The 17580-nt window shown below is 41.8% G+C and overlaps 1 protein-coding gene and 1 long non-coding RNA gene across 9 annotated transcripts; one reads left to right on the top strand and one right to left on the bottom strand.

The window, feature by feature from the left end:
- The first annotated feature begins 1396 nt into the window (after nt 1-1396).
- LOC126981486 (RAD52 motif-containing protein 1-like) lies at nt 1397-16994 on the top strand. 5 transcript variants are annotated; one of them, XM_050832572.1, is made up of 10 exons: nt 1397-1434; nt 5130-5238; nt 8169-8260; nt 9721-9816; nt 10326-10408; nt 10897-11119; nt 11343-11512; nt 12069-12213; nt 15062-15226; nt 16849-16994. In XM_050832572.1, exons 3-9 carry the CDS (start codon nt 8246-8248, stop codon nt 15188-15190), a joined length of 861 nt encoding a protein of 286 aa, XP_050688529.1. In that variant the 5' UTR covers nt 1397-1434; nt 5130-5238; nt 8169-8245; the 3' UTR covers nt 15191-15226; nt 16849-16994. The 5 variants fall into 5 exon arrangements, with proteins under 5 accessions (XP_050688529.1, XP_050688530.1, XP_050688531.1 ...); XM_050832573.1 differs by lacking the exon at nt 8169-8260 and having other exon boundaries at nt 1409-1434; XM_050832574.1 differs by lacking the exon at nt 1397-1434 and having other exon boundaries at nt 5126-5238; nt 9721-9768.
- On the bottom strand, nt 4742-10439 carry LOC126981487 (uncharacterized). Of its 4 annotated transcripts, none has more exons than XR_007733962.1 (4): nt 10301-10439; nt 9714-9799; nt 6469-6556; nt 4742-5220 (listed from the first exon to the last, which is right to left on the bottom strand). It is a non-coding gene; the product is annotated as an uncharacterized LOC126981487 (long non-coding RNA). The 4 variants fall into 4 exon arrangements; XR_007733960.1 differs by having other exon boundaries at nt 10296-10437; XR_007733963.1 differs by having other exon boundaries at nt 6480-6556; nt 10296-10437.
- Nucleotides 16995-17580: the final 586 nt, after the last annotated feature.

Genomic DNA, 17580 nt, shown 5'->3' with positions numbered 1-17580 from the left:
CTCCAACCTCTGTGCCCTCTTCCTGGTTGTGGGCATATTTCAGTTTTATTTAATTATTACTTTATGTTGGACCCCAGTACTGAAAATGACTCCCTTATTAGCAAGCGAGGGGAGAATTAATAGTAGAATATAGAATATATAATATACTGACTATCAACTATCTTCTGTCTGTTGTCTGTCTCCTGATCGTGTGATAGATAGACTTTACATCATCCTCTGATCAATGACCATACATACTCCTCCAGTCGGTGTCCAAGAAAGTTCATAACCTCTGTTATTTCCTGTTATTTGAAGAGAAAAGAGATCAGCCTGGCTGCATTACAAGATTTTTTGAACTTTTTTTTTTTTGCACTCAGAAACTAACATGGCCTTGAATGCTTTCAACAGAGAAAAAAGAGAACTACTATAAGAATTTTTTTTTTTCATTCTCAAATCGAACAAGAGATTGCCCTTATTGATAACATTAAAGACAACCCCAAATCTTTCACAACTATCTTAGAAGTAAAAAGGTTGGTGCTCCTTCAGTTGGTCCTCTGAAACTTCATGACGGCTCACTGGTTGAAAACTGTGGCACTATGGTAGAAATTTTTGTAAAAAGTTTTGCATCGGTATTCAAATCAGGAACCTTGGATCCCTTTCCCCATCAGACTTGTGAAAATTTTATTGACTTGGTTAATTTCACCCTTCAGGATGTTTCTGTGAGATTAAATCAACTGGATTCTTGTACTAGCATGGGACCTGACGGACTGCACCCCTTGCTACTTAAGTCATGCCCATCTCTAGCCCTCCCAATCTTCGAAATATTTAAAGCAAGTATAAACTCAGGATCATTGCCCTCCCAGTGGAAAGTTTCAGAAGTTGTTCCTATATTTAAGAAAGGCTCACATTCTGTCCCTTTAAATTATACGTCCATAAGCCTCACATCTGTATGTTGCAAAACTTTGGACAGAATAGTGGCAAAACATATATACGAATATCTTGAGACTAATGCAATACTCTCACCCGATCAATTTAGATTTAGGCGTGGTAGAACTGTTGACAACCAACTGCTGTTAGCATATGATATTGTTACATCTAGACATGACAGTGGTTTTGTGGTGGATGTGGTCCTGTTTGATTTTTCCAAGGCATTTTATGTTGTTAATCATGCTGTGTTGATACAGAAACTAGAGAATATAGGCATAAAGGGATTATTGCCAAGCTGAATTAGTTCTTTCCTGTTGGGCAAGTCCAAAACGCATCCTCGTTCTTTGTTTCCTCAAGTCCAAACCATTTCGGAGCACCACGCCTCATCATATTGGTCAGAGTTTTTAATTTTGTCCCTTATGTTGCAGGAAAGGCTGGGAGCTGAGATGGTAAGAAGACAGCACGAGGTAGAAATCGATGGAGGTTGATCTGTTTGGTGACGGGGGAACAGGATGACAGCAGATGCATGTAAGTCTTTCTATGCTTGTTGGCTTAATTAGTCTATGGCTGTGTTCAGTCGGAGTCTATGGTTCAGCCTTTTCTGCATTCATCCACTCCTATTATAGATGTTAAAAAGCTGTTCACTCTCCATAGTCACCAGTTTTCTTTGATAATACAGTCATCCCTCACATAGTACGGTTTCCGATAGTTCGGTTTCGGTTTTACATTGATTGTCATAGAAGATCTTTTTAGGATTTCTAAATTTCTTGCCCATCGGGAAATTCAAAAATCCTAAAAAAATCTTCTATGAAAATCCACATAAAACTGAAACCGAACTATTGGAAACCGTACTATTTAAGGGATGACTGTATATAAATTCTTTCATTCTAGATCAAAGTATATATTCACTTTACCAGTTTACTAGGTGAGCCACGTGAGTCCCTGTGCTCACAAATATAAGCTCGTTTCCATTTAAGTCATACTTCCATTGCAAGACCAGATCCTACTTTTCCCATCCTACTCTTCAATGGCTATATGATTCTCTCCCCATACAATGCTTTCCATCAAATCTCCCCCACCCCAAGACAGCCGGCCACCCAGGCTGTTGGTAGCTGGCTGGTTAGCAGGAAACTGGGAAAAATTAAAGGCCACAGTGCAGTTTGTCTCATATATTACAAAGAGATTACAGTGCATTTCACAGGGGAGAAAGGGACAGGGACTCTGTATGTAGTGTTTTACCCACTTCTAGTTTTTAGTATTGATGATAATTTCCTTTTTTTTTTGTTTTGGAGTGGCAGGGGAGGCAGAGATCTGACGCCTGCATGTACCCATTTATCAATCAGCCTGAAAAGGAGGAGCAGTAGGGGTGGGCTGTGCACTGACTTACCAGGCCAGGATTTGCACCCAGGCCCACAGATGTAGGAGAGCTTTTGCCTCAGAGTAGAGGCTGGAGAATATCTAAGATGCACTGCCAGGCTTGCTGGGCACCAAAATAAGACTTTGTTGCATAGAACTAGAGCTCTCCTTTGTTGCATAGAACTAGAGCTCTCCTTTGTTGCATAGAACTAGAGCTCTCTTAAGGACAGACAAGGAGAAGCATGTCATGAGTCTCACTGAGGATGGCGAGGGCCATTTCAATGCCAGTGACCTCTGACCTGCTTGCATGAACTGGATCTTGGGTACATTCGTGGATCATAGTCATTGTGAAGCACCTGCTGGCAATACCAGGGTCACTGATCTTGTTTTTTGCCGTTGAATCGGTATCCTGCAAGTATTGAATAATGATGGGGCAAGGACACAGACGTGCCTCACTTCCGGGTTCACAGGAAAGAAGCTGGACACAACCCTCCATGGTTCACAGCATCAGCACCCTCAGTTCCAGAGTACAGGCCATTCTCAGAGTGCCACACTATGAACTAAATCAAATGCCTTCTTGAGACTGACATAGGCTGCATTCATCCCCTGTCAAAACTTGCATTGGCACTCCATCATTATGCAACGCTCTAGGATACAGTCAGTTGTCGACTCAATAGGCATGAACCCGGACTACTCAGTTTTCTGCAGCTTCAGCAGCTGGTCGCAAATCTGCATGCACAGTAGATGGGCAAACACCTTGCCTGGCACAATGAGCAGTGTAATACGACGGTACCTGTTGCAGTTCCAGTGGTGTCCTTTCCCTTTCCAGAGAGGGATGATCAGCCTCCTCTTGCAGTCAGGAGGAATGGTATCCGATTGCCATATGGCAGTAAAGACTGCATGCAACCCACAGATCATGTCCTCACCTCAAACTTTGCAAAGCTGTGCACTGATGTCAAATTTCAGCTGGCTTTCCACCCCTTAACATTGGCACAGGCTTTCATTGATGGGTTGATTAGCATCTGCCACCTGCAACTGGGTCCAGTTGGAGGGTCTGCCATGTACACCTGCTCAAAGTACTCAGCCCAATGAGACCTCTGCCCATCTATGTCTGGCACAAGGCAACCATCTGCTGTTTGGATAGTGCTCACCTGAGAGGGAGGCTCAGAGTAGAGCTTCTCTAGGGCTCAGTAAGCAGGCCAGAGGTCATTGGCATTAAAATGACCCTCATCATCTTCGGTGAGACTCCTGGCATACTTCTCTCCTCTCAGAAGAGATCTAGTCCTATGCATGTATGCGATGGAATATATCGCATGTTACTTGCTTACCCAGTGGGTGGCAAATTTCTAACCTGAATATTGGTTGGGTGCAACACTGTCCAGTCCCTCGGTGTGAAGAGGACAATTGCAATACTTCGCATTTTCCTCTTGAAAAGGGAGGTTTTGTAAATTACTGCACAATTTCATTAAAATTATTGAGTGAAACTGTTGCAGAGAAGAAAGCATTGCTTACTTTGCTTTATTTTGTGCAACAGGAAACTATTGTAGGGCAAACATTGCAACTCCACCTTCTTGACATTTTTTGTTATCAGGTTGAGGCAAAGGTTAGTAGAATCAGACTTCCACTGATATGCAGTCCATGCTATTGTATTAGATAAGCATGTTTTGAGTGTGTCAGCTTCATTTATGACCAAATATGGAATAAATTTTGGCCTGAAGCATTTCAAGACACTATCCGTGAGGCGAGAGCACCCGATGATGTTCACTCTATGAATGATGACAGGGGGCTTCTTCATGCCATCAAATATTTCTTCAATCAAGACACTGCCTCATTTAGGAAGTCTGGTAGTAACTTAATATAGCTTTTCTGTGAGTATTATGAATGAAATAAACAACATCTAGTACTCTCACCTGACAGTTGGTGTCCTGAGTAGGTGCCAACATTTATTCCAGCCAAAATGATGGTGACAGTCAAATAACTGCTTAATTGGCTAATACTAAGTATGAACCTCATATCATTGGAAGCCTGATTATACTCGCCCCTCTATCAGCGTGTTAGAAGGCTGCCAAAGAGCAGCTGAGTTATAGGTCTTTCCTGCAATGGCTCTGTTTTGCAGGAAGCGAAGCAATATGAGGTGGCTGAGTGGTTAGCGTGCCGGCCTCACATTCGGTGCGCTGTCCATGATGTGGATTCAAATCCGCCGCTAACCACCTGGAAGTTTTCAGTCACCGCCGAGTGGCCTAAGACTACCCACATGCTGTCCTGAAGATGCCATATCAACCCCGGACTCTAGAAAAAGCTGTACAGTGCAAGTGAAATCAAGAATGAGCTCCGGGGGGCAGCATGAGCCAATAATAATGGCGCCACTATAAACAATTGCCTGCGCCATGGCAGGCTCGGGCCGACCATCAGGCCCCTACTGAATAATAGCCTACCGGCGCTATAGGCCACATGTTAAAAAAATAAATAAAAAAGAGCATTGCATTCTTTTCTGCTATGTTTACATACAAAAATATTTGAATGAAATTTTGTAGCACTTTGCGTCACGGTCCTTGTTAGCCAAGCCAATGAGAAGTATGTATCACACTGAGAGGCTGCCCCCTAACTGATATAATAATCCACTATATTTATCTAAACTCTGTTACATACAATCAAGTTCACATCTCTCCAAATTCTAGAATGCTTTCACCCTTTGCATTCCATGCTCCCTATCCCCATCTATTCCCATCACTGATCATAGACTCTGCCCCCACATGCCTATTCAGACAATCTCCCCAAATTCTAATTTCATTAATTGCAAATAATTCATTGATGATGCAGTTGTGTGGCTGCATCCATGAAGAATAATGTTACTTCTGGTCCAGCAGGTTTCTTGAGGTGGCTTGATGTCTTCAGTGAACCTGAGCCTGGACCAGCTGCAGGGTTCCCCCAGGCAAGTCGCTGGGGGCTCGGTGGCACCTGGAAGAGAATATGAAGGTAAGATGAAGAGCCAGGCTGTGTATTACATTATGTCAGGTTTTATCCTCGAGTAATAAGGGTGTGTACGTATACCCTCATTAGAGCTTTAGTATGGGTATAGCAGCAAAGACGGTGTATTATGTGGTGGTGAAAGGATGAGGCTTGGTACTCTAAATGAAGATTTGCTTGAGGTAAGGTAAAGTTGGGGGCATACACTGTAGTTGTGTGGCAGCAGTGCTCAACTGTCACATTTACCCTTGAGCATGTGGTGGCTGAGAACCCATTATTCTGGGACACAGTGGGAGTGCAGTGTCTGAGTTACTACAATATATCTTCCTCAGGTTTCCTCCAGATGCCCTTTTATTGACCAGCCTGAAAGGGAAAAGAAACAGCATTGCAGTTACTAATAGCCCAGGTTGGGACTTGAATGCAGGTTTGCAAGTTTGTAGCAAAGTGTTTTGTAACCACTGCAGTGACTACACCATGGAGGCATTGCTCGAGGGGACCCCAGCAATGGCTTCGTAGAGTGAGTGAGGGAGCGTGCCTCTCTGGCGTGTGTTTCCTTTGATTGATGATGATTACAACTGTTAAGTGGGCAGTATGGCTTCCTAACGTTTATGTAATCAAGGGCAAGGAAGACCTCCAAGTGAGATAATGAAATAGAACTTCCCCTGATATCCATGGTGGTGTATTGGGTACCCTAGCTGTGAATCCTGGCCTGAACAGTCGGTACACAACCCACCCAGCTGTTCATCCTCCCTTATGGGCTGGTCCATAAAAAGTACCTCTGGAAGCCTGGGTAAAGTAAACTGTGATAATTTGGATGTCACACTTACCCTGTGTCCCTGAGTAATGGGTTCTCAGCCACCAGAGACTCAAGGGTCAATGGGATGGCAATGAACCAAGGCAGCTAAAGTGTATGCCCCAAGCTTTACTTTTTACCCCCCCCACACACACACCAGCCCCACCCTCACCCTCACCCTCACCCCTCCCACACACACACACACACCAGCCCCACCCTCACACACACACACACACCAGCCCCACCCTCACACACACACACACACCACCCCCACCCCACCCTCACACACACACACACCAGCCCCACCCTCATCCTCACCCCACACACGCACACACACACACCAGCCCCACCCTCACCCTCACCCCACACACACACACACACCAGCCCCACCCTCACCCTCACCCCACCCACACACACACACACACCAGCCCCACCCTCATCCTCACCCCACACACACCACCACCACTTTATTTGAAGATATTTCCAATGACTAGCAGCGCTGGTGACCTTGCTTGAACTCTGACCTGACCACACCTGTAAAATAAAAAGTAGTGTTAGTGTAGCAAAGATAGTAGAATTAGCAGTGGTGTTGTATTAGTCCTGGTATTAACTTACATATGTTTCACCAATTTAAAGTACTGAAATAAAATGAAGAGAAGTTTTTGTTTTTATGTCTCCTCTAATTGAATATAGATGTTATGCCTCCCTGAAAATAGCCTTCATTTATGACCCCTCACACATTACACTCCTCATAAGATTGGTTTGGGGCACATAATGGAGACTAGCAGACAGAAAAGGATGTAGATAACTAATTGAACTTTAGTGGCAGCTCCCTTACACATACATACAGGGCAAACTTGAATAGAATTATTTTTAGTCTTCCCTTACGGCCCTGCGTTTTCTGTTTTTCAGACTTAATAAAATGCGGAGGGGTAAACCTTCGTAATTTTGTTCTATTGTCATTTGCAACTATACCACAATTTTTTTCTTACCAATGTTTTAATGGGCACAATTATTTATAAATAGATCAAAGATATTTGTGTAGAGTCTCCCCTAGAGTGTACGTTTTCTACTTGGCAATCATAATAGAAAACGGAAGGGTAAACATAAGCAATCTGGCTAAGAATAATACATGGACAAATGAAGGCATTAAGTATGAAAAATATGGAAGAATTGAGTCATTGAAGAAGACATCAAGGAGGGAGTAAGGGAATGAGGGACAAGGAGATGGAGGGAAAATCAACCTTGAGCACATACTAATAGAAGAAGTAGTAGGAGGAGGAGGAAGAGGAAGTCGTAGTAATAGAAGTAGTAGTAGTAGGAGGAGGAAGAGGAGGAGATCACAGTGAAATAACATTAAGAAGGGCACACGCCGGTCCAGAGACACTCCAGTCGATCCTCGTGAAAAGGCAGAAGAAAATTTTAAAGCATACGTGGAGAAGAAAGAAGAAAGAAAACTGTGAAAACTAGAAAGCAAAACGCACATATACATCAGCATCAGCATCAGTCTAAACAAATAAAACGCGGGACATCCAAACAAAACTAATATATAAACCTAATTAGAAGACCAAACACTCGCTAAACAAGACTTAGCACAAAACTAAACCTGAAACACCCAAAATAAGACTACACCTGAGACACAGACACCTTAAAACAAATAACAGTGGTTCCTCCCTTAAAAAATAAACGTCCATCACCTATATAATAAGACCAAACACTCGCTAAACAAGACTTAACACACAACTAAACCTGAAACACCCAAATAAGACTACATATGAGACACTGAAACCTTAAAGCCCAACACATATATAATAACCAAAGACACTAAACACAAGACTTAACACACAACTAAGCCTGAAACACCCAAATAAGACTACATATGAGACACTGAAACCTTAAAGCCCAACACATATATAATAACCAAAGACACTAAACACAAGACTTAACACACAACTAAGCCTGAAACACCCAAATAAGACTACACCTGAGACACTAATACCTTAAAGCCCAACACATATATAATAACCAAAGACACTAAACACAAGACTTAACACACAACTAAACCTGAAACACCCAAATAAGACTACATATGAGACACTGAAACCTTAAAACAAATAGCACATTGGTCCCTCCCTCCCTCCACCAGTCCGAGCCTCAGAGGGCCGAGAAGAGGACTCCTGGAGGGGGCGGTGAAGGTGGAGGGACTCAAGACACTGCTGAAGGATGGCGAGTCTACAGGTAAGGGTGGAATGGTCATTACGGATATTTTCACTATGTTATTGCAGTTTATCTAATGTCTCTACACTGTTATAGTTATTAATGGCTCCCCTTTCAGCTTCGTGGTGGCGAGTGCAGCTGAATGCGAAGTGTTTTCTCTAGTGTTATTTACGGAATGGTTCCTCCTGTCAGTGCCACATACAGGTATTCAGTATATTCGTCAGCGTCAAGGACTGCCTAGTGTCTATAACCCAGTGCTGTGCTCCTTTTGGGTATTGTTTGGCTGACCATCAAGCCTGAGCATTCTCTTTCAAAGGCAGGGATTGTCAACTGAAGGGTAACATGTGATGCCTTGTCGTACTCGGATGTTAATTCCTTTCACCATAAATCAGGCGCTGAGCACAAGTGAATTCATTGCAGTGATAAGTGTGTGGGGACCTGCACAGTTGCTCCAGATATTTGGTTACCATTATAGTGAAGTTAGGTTAGTTTCCTTACTAATATACTAACTGCTATGGCAACTATGTTATTTTACTTACTAATATAATTAGCATTATAGCGATGATAGGTTACTTTCCTTATTAATATACTTTTTTAATTTTTTTTGGTATTTCGTTGGGGATATACCCCAGGGGAGGAAGGCGGTGCATGCCGCGCAACCGCCCAGACGGTGGGTTGAGAGATGCCCAATTCTTTCAAGTGGAGGAGGCACAATCGGGCTGGGGGTGTCGGAAAGAGCCCAACCTTTCCACTCCCAATGGCACCACATTAGTAATATACTTATTATAACAATGAAAGGTTACTATCCTTACTATTATAGTGATGATGGGGTACTTTCTTTACTAATATATTTACCATCATAGCAGCAATAGGTTACTTTCTCTAGCAGCAAAAGGTTAGTATCCTGTTAGTATAAGAATGAGAATACCTAACTATAACTGAAACAGTACTGTATTTGTGGACTCACATGATGTTCACACACAATCTTCACCAAAATCCAAAAGGGCTGATTAATGCACTGGTTCCCAACTTTCTTGCACTCGTGACCCTTTACCCCAAATCTTGACACCCTCACAACTCCCTGATATCAGCAGTTTGTTTAACACATTATTAATACACCAATTTTCACCCATTACCAGCCTTGATGTGCCCTCCCCAAAGATACCCTTGTGTTCCCTCTCAGCACTCACCAGCAGAAGCACACAACACCAGCAGATGCATACAGCACCAGCAGAATAAGAACATGTAAAAAAATCAACACAATGAACTATAAAAAATATTCTTCCAAGTTGCCTCTTTTTACCAAGGCCTCACGACCCTCAGGGGGTCGTAACACACCGGTTGGGAACCTCTAGATTAATGCATAGCTACCGGAGCACACAAATAATATCCTGCAGACATTGCAGCTTAGTGATATTACAATAAGGAAGAGATTTGTATCAACCATAAAACAATTAGAATCATTACCACTCACCTTTCAGGATGTGGATGTCATTCCCTTCAAAGTGCCACAGACTGACGGCCACCAGGTGAGTGTGATCGGCCTCAGGTGGGACGGCTCTGTGGAGTGTTTGGAGGTGAGGACACGGATGTGTTTTGGTCGTGTATAGTTTTAGTAAACTTTCAATGGCAACTCGTTCATCATAACAACATTAATCCATGAATAAAAGTTCTTGGGAGAGACTCAAGCTGTAGTTCAGACCAGACTTATTGAGTCCAACCTCTGCATATAAACTTAAAAAGAAGCTTGTGTAGTAAAACTAAAATTTACCTTAACAGTTTGAAAAGTGTTCTGAAATATTAAAAAATATAGTAAATACTCCCTTTTTCCATTATGGGCTCTGTTATGGGCCCTGTTACTGAATAATATTCACATAGGTAGTAGCCATTTATTTCACATGTTACAATACTCTATTGGCTAGCTACTTTATTTTGAAATGACTTCTCAACCACAAAAGTTTGAGTTTGAAGAAACACAATAGTGTTTCACTTAATATAAGCACACTGAATCATTGTTAGCAACTGTCTAACAATTAGTCACCTATGTTATTCACACCTTACATGTTTTCTCCACTCTTTGGTGCAGCAAGAGGTGCGACAAGTCTTTGAATTGTTTGGTCCCCTCCATCGTGTGACGGTGAAGAAAGACGCTTTTTGCCCAGAGGACAGGTAGGTAACCTTGCCTTTCACCCCAGACTCTGAAAATTCTAATGCTTTGTCAAGGCTTGGTTTAGAGTTACTTTTAATGCAGGTCTGCTAGTTTACAAACTTTATTTAAGTTAGAATTAAGATAATGTTGTTGTTTTTATTCTAAGTGGTGTGACTTAAGGTAAATACATATTTGTCTTCCCATTTCTACAATTTACTGAAGCATATCAAGACACCATGACATCCACCTTCATGTTTGAATATGTATATGAATAGGACAGTCTGTGGCAGCTGTATGGAAAGTAAATTGATATAGAATAAAATTGCTTTAGATTTGGCGTGTCCAGTATTGACAGATTCAGTGTAAGTAGGAGTCAGTAAGCTTAAGTTTATTGCTTGATGGTTTACTGTACTATCAATGCTGATTTTTATTAAAAAGAACAGTGTTGCATATTTTAAAAAGATGTCATGACCATATACAAATAAATACACTCCCCGGATACTTTCAGAGATGATGCATGGTATGCTTACATGACATTCTTCTCAAGATTTGATTGTGAAGAAGCACTGCGACATAATGGCAAGATACTGGTCTTGGGGCACAAAGTACGAGTGAGAAAGACCAAAAAAACGAGAGCTTACAAAGAGTCTTTAGAACTATCGCTCCACAAGAGTCAAGAGCTACTCATACATTACATGGGATTCAACTGTTGGACCTCAGAGATTGTCCATGTAAATTATGTGTTGTTTTAAACCTTATTTAGATTATGGCAATCACTACACACTTTTTATTTCGATTTAGTTAGATTTTGATAAACCATCTAATACTGAATCATTATTCAGACACATCTGCCTGTGGAGCAAATTCTTCCTAAAGGAATATATGTATTGAAATGATGTTAGATGCATTCACTTGTGCAGTCTTTAATTTTTAATATCTCATATTATTTTACAGTTTGAAAGAGTTAATAAGGAAGATTTAAAGGATGCTGTGCGGTATTTGTGCCTGGTGCGGATCAGGATGCCCCGGGAAGGGCTGTGCAGCGAGGGGCTGGGGCTGGGTGAGGCCCCACTCAAGGCAAAGTCTGCAGCAGGGAGAGGGGAATCTCTCTCAACTGCACGAAGGTAAGCCCAGTGGGGGGGTTATTAAAGTTCTCCTCCATTTAAATAATTCCCTGCAGTGTTAGTGGCCCTGATATTCCACTCCCTCCAGAAGCTCTGTTTGAGAGGGTGGCTACAGCACAAGCTTCACTACTCCCTGTTCATGTAGTTCCAGTTTTGCAAAAGCCCTTCCCCTCCTGCTGTTTATCCCTCTGCCTGGCATCTCTTAAGTTTCATGCCCTGCAGTGTGACTCCCATGCACACTAAAATAGCATACCATTCTGGACCTTCATAATATATCATGATATACCTGTATCACTTCTTTTATTATCTACACTGCAATGTTCCACCACCCAGAGCTGAACCAAGTCAATTGTTCTTAAATTTAAATAACTCCCACATCTTTAATTTTATCATTTTTAATTCCGTCTCCTTGCCTTTCCTATTATCAATCCTAAAGATTTAGTTCAGCAGTTCTTGTTTTGCTTCCGTCCATGTCTGTTGTGGATGTCTCTGCACCATAAGTTATATTATTTATCACAATTTTCAAGGTGCAGTTAATTCCACCATACACTTGCAGGTTTGCCTTCCACACAGCCATGAAAGCAGCGTTCAGTAAATTCATCATCATAAAGCTGAGGAACGGCAAAGTGACGGTGGAGGTTGACACCACACAAACTGATCTGCAGATTTACCAGTCAGCATGGGACAACCCCTTGGTGGAGGTGATGAAGGCCAAGTGTTCTCTGTTCCTTGCTCTGACCTACTTTTTAAGCATTCTTTCTATATTTAGTTGGTACAGATCAGGGATTTATGTTTGTCTAGGCAGTTATTCTGTCTTGCTTTCGAGGTGTTTGGATACACGGATAAGTTTTATGGCAATGAAAATATTATTGTAAAATTCTCAAGTGACTTATTTCATATTACAGTACTAAAAGGCAGGTGTGTTACATCACTTTGGTTAGGCCGGTATGTATGTGCTAGGATGGAGCACTGCACTAGCCTTGCCAGCTACCATCGACCCCTCATTGGGTGAAAAAATAATGGTTGTGAGCACAGGAGGGTCTCCATTTTTCCCTGGGCAGGGGAAGAAGAGGAGGGGGAGCCCTTAGCGTTGCATGTTTAAAGTGAATGGATTGATTGAAGAATGGAAGAGTAAGTTTATATAAGGTTTTGTAGAATATAAGGGTGAAGTTTTAGGTGTTGGCAAAACACCTGAGAGGATATGATGTGTGGAAGGGATGTTGGAAAGGAGTGGCATGGGTAGGGCTAGGAAAGGTAAGAGGGGAAGAATGGTGTGCAGTATTGATGTCCTACAAAGAGGAGCAGTAGTGGATGGACAGGGATGGTGTGGATCAACAATAGTTAGGTGACAGATAAGACAGCTAGTGTGAAGTATGAATGGGTGTGTGCAGGATGCCCCAGGGACTGACGCGGAAAAAAGGAAAAATGGAAACGAGGTTTTAAGAGGATACAGGGTAGTTTTTAACCTTTTTTTTTTTTAACAAAAGAAGAGTATTTGTGTTAGGGGATATGAATGGGAAAGTTGAATGCATGGAGATTGGGGCTGTGGTTGAACAAGGGGGTTTTACCAAATAGAGGAGATGGGTGAATTAAATTTTTGCACTGAAAATAATAGTTGAAAAGTATGTAAAGAAGGATGGGAAGCTGTTTGCCTCTTTAATGGATCTGGACCAGGCTGCTGACAGGATTGAAAAGAAGGGTTTATGGAATGCCTGAGGATGTGTGGTTTGGGAGGCCATTTACCTGAAGGGATCAAGTATTTTACAAGGATACAATGCCTCTGTGTGAACAATGGACAGAATAAGAGGTTTAGTGTGGATGTGAGACATAGGTGTGTGATGTCACCATGGCTGTTTTATTTTGTAGTGATTGTTGTATGAGAGAAATTAAAGCCAGAGTAAGGGAATCAGCCCCAGGACCTAAAGTGCAGTGTTGTACAGGACTCATGACGACACACAGTGGAACGGAGATGTATAAAAGGTGCTTGTGGTGGTGTGCCCCCTTAACTGCAAAACTAACTGTATGAGAGATCTGATATGAGTGTAAGGAAGGGAGAGGGAAGAGAAAGGTAGTGAGGAACACGGAGATAGAGAGAGTTAGATAAACGTGAGACCAGATATAGAAGTAAGGTTGATAAAATAGATTGACTGATAAACATGGATGCGATAGATAAGGTCAACTGAATAGATAAACACACATAGATAAATACAGGTAAAGATAATTAGCTTGACAGATAAACAAAGATAGAACAGGTAATAGCAATGGGAGTGGGTTGTGGAGTGGCTGAAGTGTTGTGTTCGGAGATGGTTTGGACATGACATGAATGAGGGTGACTTTGTGGAGGTAGTATATGAAGGCAGGATTGAGGAATAGGGTGTCAGGGGGGACCACCAGTGAACTTAATCAATAGAATGAAAGAGTATTGGAGAGAGTTGTTAGCCTAGGAATTGAATGTGCCGAGAGGGATTGCCAGAACAAGGAAAGTTGGATACATTTCACTGTAGCCACCCCCTTGAGGGAAGTTCCCATGAAGGAGTAGGGCATTGGAGATGTAGATTGATGAAAGTGATGTAATAAATGATAATAGAAGCAAAGTTGCCAGATTGTCGTACTCAGCCTCATATTTACCGACTTCCGACCCAAAAACTGTCTCGTGGACCCCAATAAGGAGATTCACTTATAATTATCGTTAAAATAGTTAATTCCTGATGTTTCTTGGCAATACTTATGCGTCAGAAACCGGTAAATACTATGCTCTGAGTACGATAATCTGGCAATGGTGAATAGAAGTAGGGACACAATTGCATTTATGGAAAGACTGAATTGATAACATTTATAAAACGATTTGTAGAAAAACATTATGATCTAGAAAGAAGGTAAAAGGCTGAGATTTTTAACATTTATATAAAAAAGTGAATCTCTCCACACTTCACCAATTCAGCCGCCCCACAACCCACTCCCTTTTGCTGTCACACTCACATCAGACCTCTCATGTATTTAGTTTTACAGTAAACGTGGCACACCATATGCACCTCTTATATAGCTCATTCCCACTGTGTGAATTCATGCAGACATAAGACTGTTAATCAAAATGTAAATTAATGTAATGTATCACCATGGAAAATTATTCAGCTTTTATGATAAATTGTATAAACTTTGTACAGGAGTTAACCCGGTAGCAGCGGGGATCATGTTTCTTAATGGTCCCTCCAAGCGAGAAAAATGAGAAAAAATCACCCATCACACAAACCATTTCATAATATATATCAAAGCATTTGTGATCAGATTATGCATCATCTATTTTTTTGGGTTTATATCATGGCACAAATTCGGCCCGTCGCTGCTACACGGTAAAGCCACAAATTTGGCCCGTCACTGCTACCGGGTTAATCAAAATGTAAATTAACGTGATGTATCACCATGTAAGATTATTCAACTTTTATGATAAATTGTATAAACTTTGTTCTGGAGTTAAAAAAAGTTGTTAGATGAGTGTGGGCGACAGACACGGAGGGACGGCATGACTAACCACACTAACTCCCACCTCAGGTTATAGATATCGCCCACGACCCGGAGGAAGAGGACAGCGATGATGATGACATTGCTGCCATCTTTGAGGACATGGAGGATGAAGAGCTGGACAACCTGCTTGACGTTACAGCATATGACGATGTATGATGTTTATGAGTAAAAAGAACCAACACCATGTTCAAAGTAAGTATTTCAGTGTAAATGTTTGTAAAATATGAACTTAATAATGGTGGGTGTGTATTTAGACAAGTGGTTCCTTAGTTATCTTACGTGTCACCCCTCTTGACTTTTATGAAACCTCCCACCACTGTCTTTCCATACACAAGATACTCCAGTCGCTATGCAGCTACACTACAACCACATACAACAGGCATGGTTTATATTACACCTCACACCCACACATCACACCACTATCACACAGAACACCACAGTCACACCACAGTCAAGCAGCACACACCAGTAACACATTAGTCATTCAACACATTGTACAATCACACAGATGTCTGCAACACTGGTTTAAAAAAATAAAATAAAAAATCAAACTTTCTCATGGAGTGAGTGTTACATATCTCAACAGTGACAAAATGTATTACCTAAACTATTTTCTCAGACAAGATTATTCTGATTGAGAGATGAGAACGATACCTCCAAAGATACCATGTTTGAGGATTTGACACATCAGACAAAATTTCCTTGATTGAGGCATTTAATTCACTTTCAGCAGTGTTAAAAGGTTGCTTTGCTAAAGCTGCTTGATCATTTAAGTTTTTCTTTATCACTTAGAGAGGCGGCAGAATCGGAATTAGAGAATATTAAGGTCTAGCAGTTACAATATTAGATTATTCTTAATGGATTCCCAATTGACTCTTGCTATATGGAGCACCTTTTGAGTTCTTCAAGCAGGAAGCAATTTTCTTAAATTAATTTTTAAGTATTTTGAGGTATGATCAGAATAGCCAAAACCGACAAGCTGAGGACAACCAGAAATGTTTATTGAATTAAAGAGCCGCACGGCCATGACTCTCAGCACGAGTTAACGAGTACGAGAGACGGAGCTGCAGGTCTCCCGGGGAAAAATTAGACCGCATTTTAAACGAAAAAATGTGATGACACGTATTTGAAGTACACATTGGGTTCCCCCTTGGTAACTCACCCCCCCTCCCCGCGACCCCTGGTGCAGGCCCCGCCCCTTGGAAAAGTACCGCGTACAGGAGGGAAGTCATTTGGCTGGGGTTCAGGAGAGGAAAATTCACAGCAGAGTCAATTTTTGGCAAAGGTTTCTTAATAAAACAAGAGAAAAAAACACGTGATTTGTAGACTGCTGCCGCATGTTGCCAGCAATTACGGCAGGTGAAGGCAGGGAAAAAATGTTTAAAATTCAATTCCCGCAGCTTAATTATGTAGAAACAACAAATGCATTCTGGAGGAGCGGCTGAATGAAAAATTGCTATAATTTGAGAGTTTAAGTCGATTAATACATCTGAAGAGGCCGCGGCGGAAAACGATGTAAAAAATACCACTTATTAATGTTCCCGCAAGAAAGAGTGAAACGCCAAGTGGCCACGCATGACTGACTCCGCTGAGGACTACATTAAATAAATACCCAATCGGCTGCTCAGGAACGCTACTATTTATTAATATTTGGCCTGACCGACGCGGGGGGTGGCGCGGCGAGGTGCGGGGGAGCGGCGGCAGGAACACTCGTCAGACTCAACACAACGCAGCACAACGAGGGTATAAAAATAAGCAAATAAACCGCATATTACCGCGCCGCCGAGATTTTAATGAACGTTTTGGTCTTGCAGGTGTGTGTTTTGTGCTCGGCCCGGCGTGGGAGGGAGGCTGGGCGGGGCGGGGAGAACGAAAGAAAGAACAAGAAGAAAGGAAAAGAGAGAGAGAGAGAGAGAGAGAGAGAGAGAGAGAGAGAGAGAGAGAGAGAGAGAGAGAGAGAGAGAGAGACTGGACATAAAAGACAAGTTTGGAGAGCACAATAAAAACTGAAAAGAAAAATGAGGGAAAAGAAAAGAAAGAAATGGTTGCTGTAAATGTGATAATACAGCATAGTTTGAGAGAGAGAGAGAGAGAGAGAATAAGGAAAAGCGAGGAAAGACACAGCTCACGCCCTTCCCACGCCCTCTGCACTCCCTCTATGCCCTCTCGATCTCTCGGCTACGTGGACGGCGCGGCCCCTGACAACGATTCACCCTGAAGAAGACTTGATGCCATTCCTATCTTTTATTACTTTTTATGTGTATATATACCTTGTTTTTAACCGGTGTCCCTAACGTGTTTTAAGAATATGATTTTAATAAATAGACCTTGTGTTAACCGGTGTAGTCTACCTATGTATGTTTTTTAATATATGATTTTAAACTTTTAATACGGACTTTCATTTCTCTCCTGATAAGTATCATCAAAGGAAATGTATAACACCAATAATAACAAGACTAAAAAGTTGGAAAGTTTCGTTTAGTCGGCGCAACATCTGTGGTCATATGCCGGTTCCAAGACTAATAATTATCCACTAGAGAGTACTG

Source organism: Eriocheir sinensis, chromosome 48, assembly GCF_024679095.1.
Source record: "Eriocheir sinensis breed Jianghai 21 chromosome 48, ASM2467909v1, whole genome shotgun sequence".
NCBI classification, from domain to species: domain Eukaryota; kingdom Metazoa; phylum Arthropoda; class Malacostraca; order Decapoda; family Varunidae; genus Eriocheir; species Eriocheir sinensis.
The sequence above is the reverse complement of the archived record's forward strand: the minus strand, read 5'-3'. Positions and strand labels throughout refer to the sequence as shown.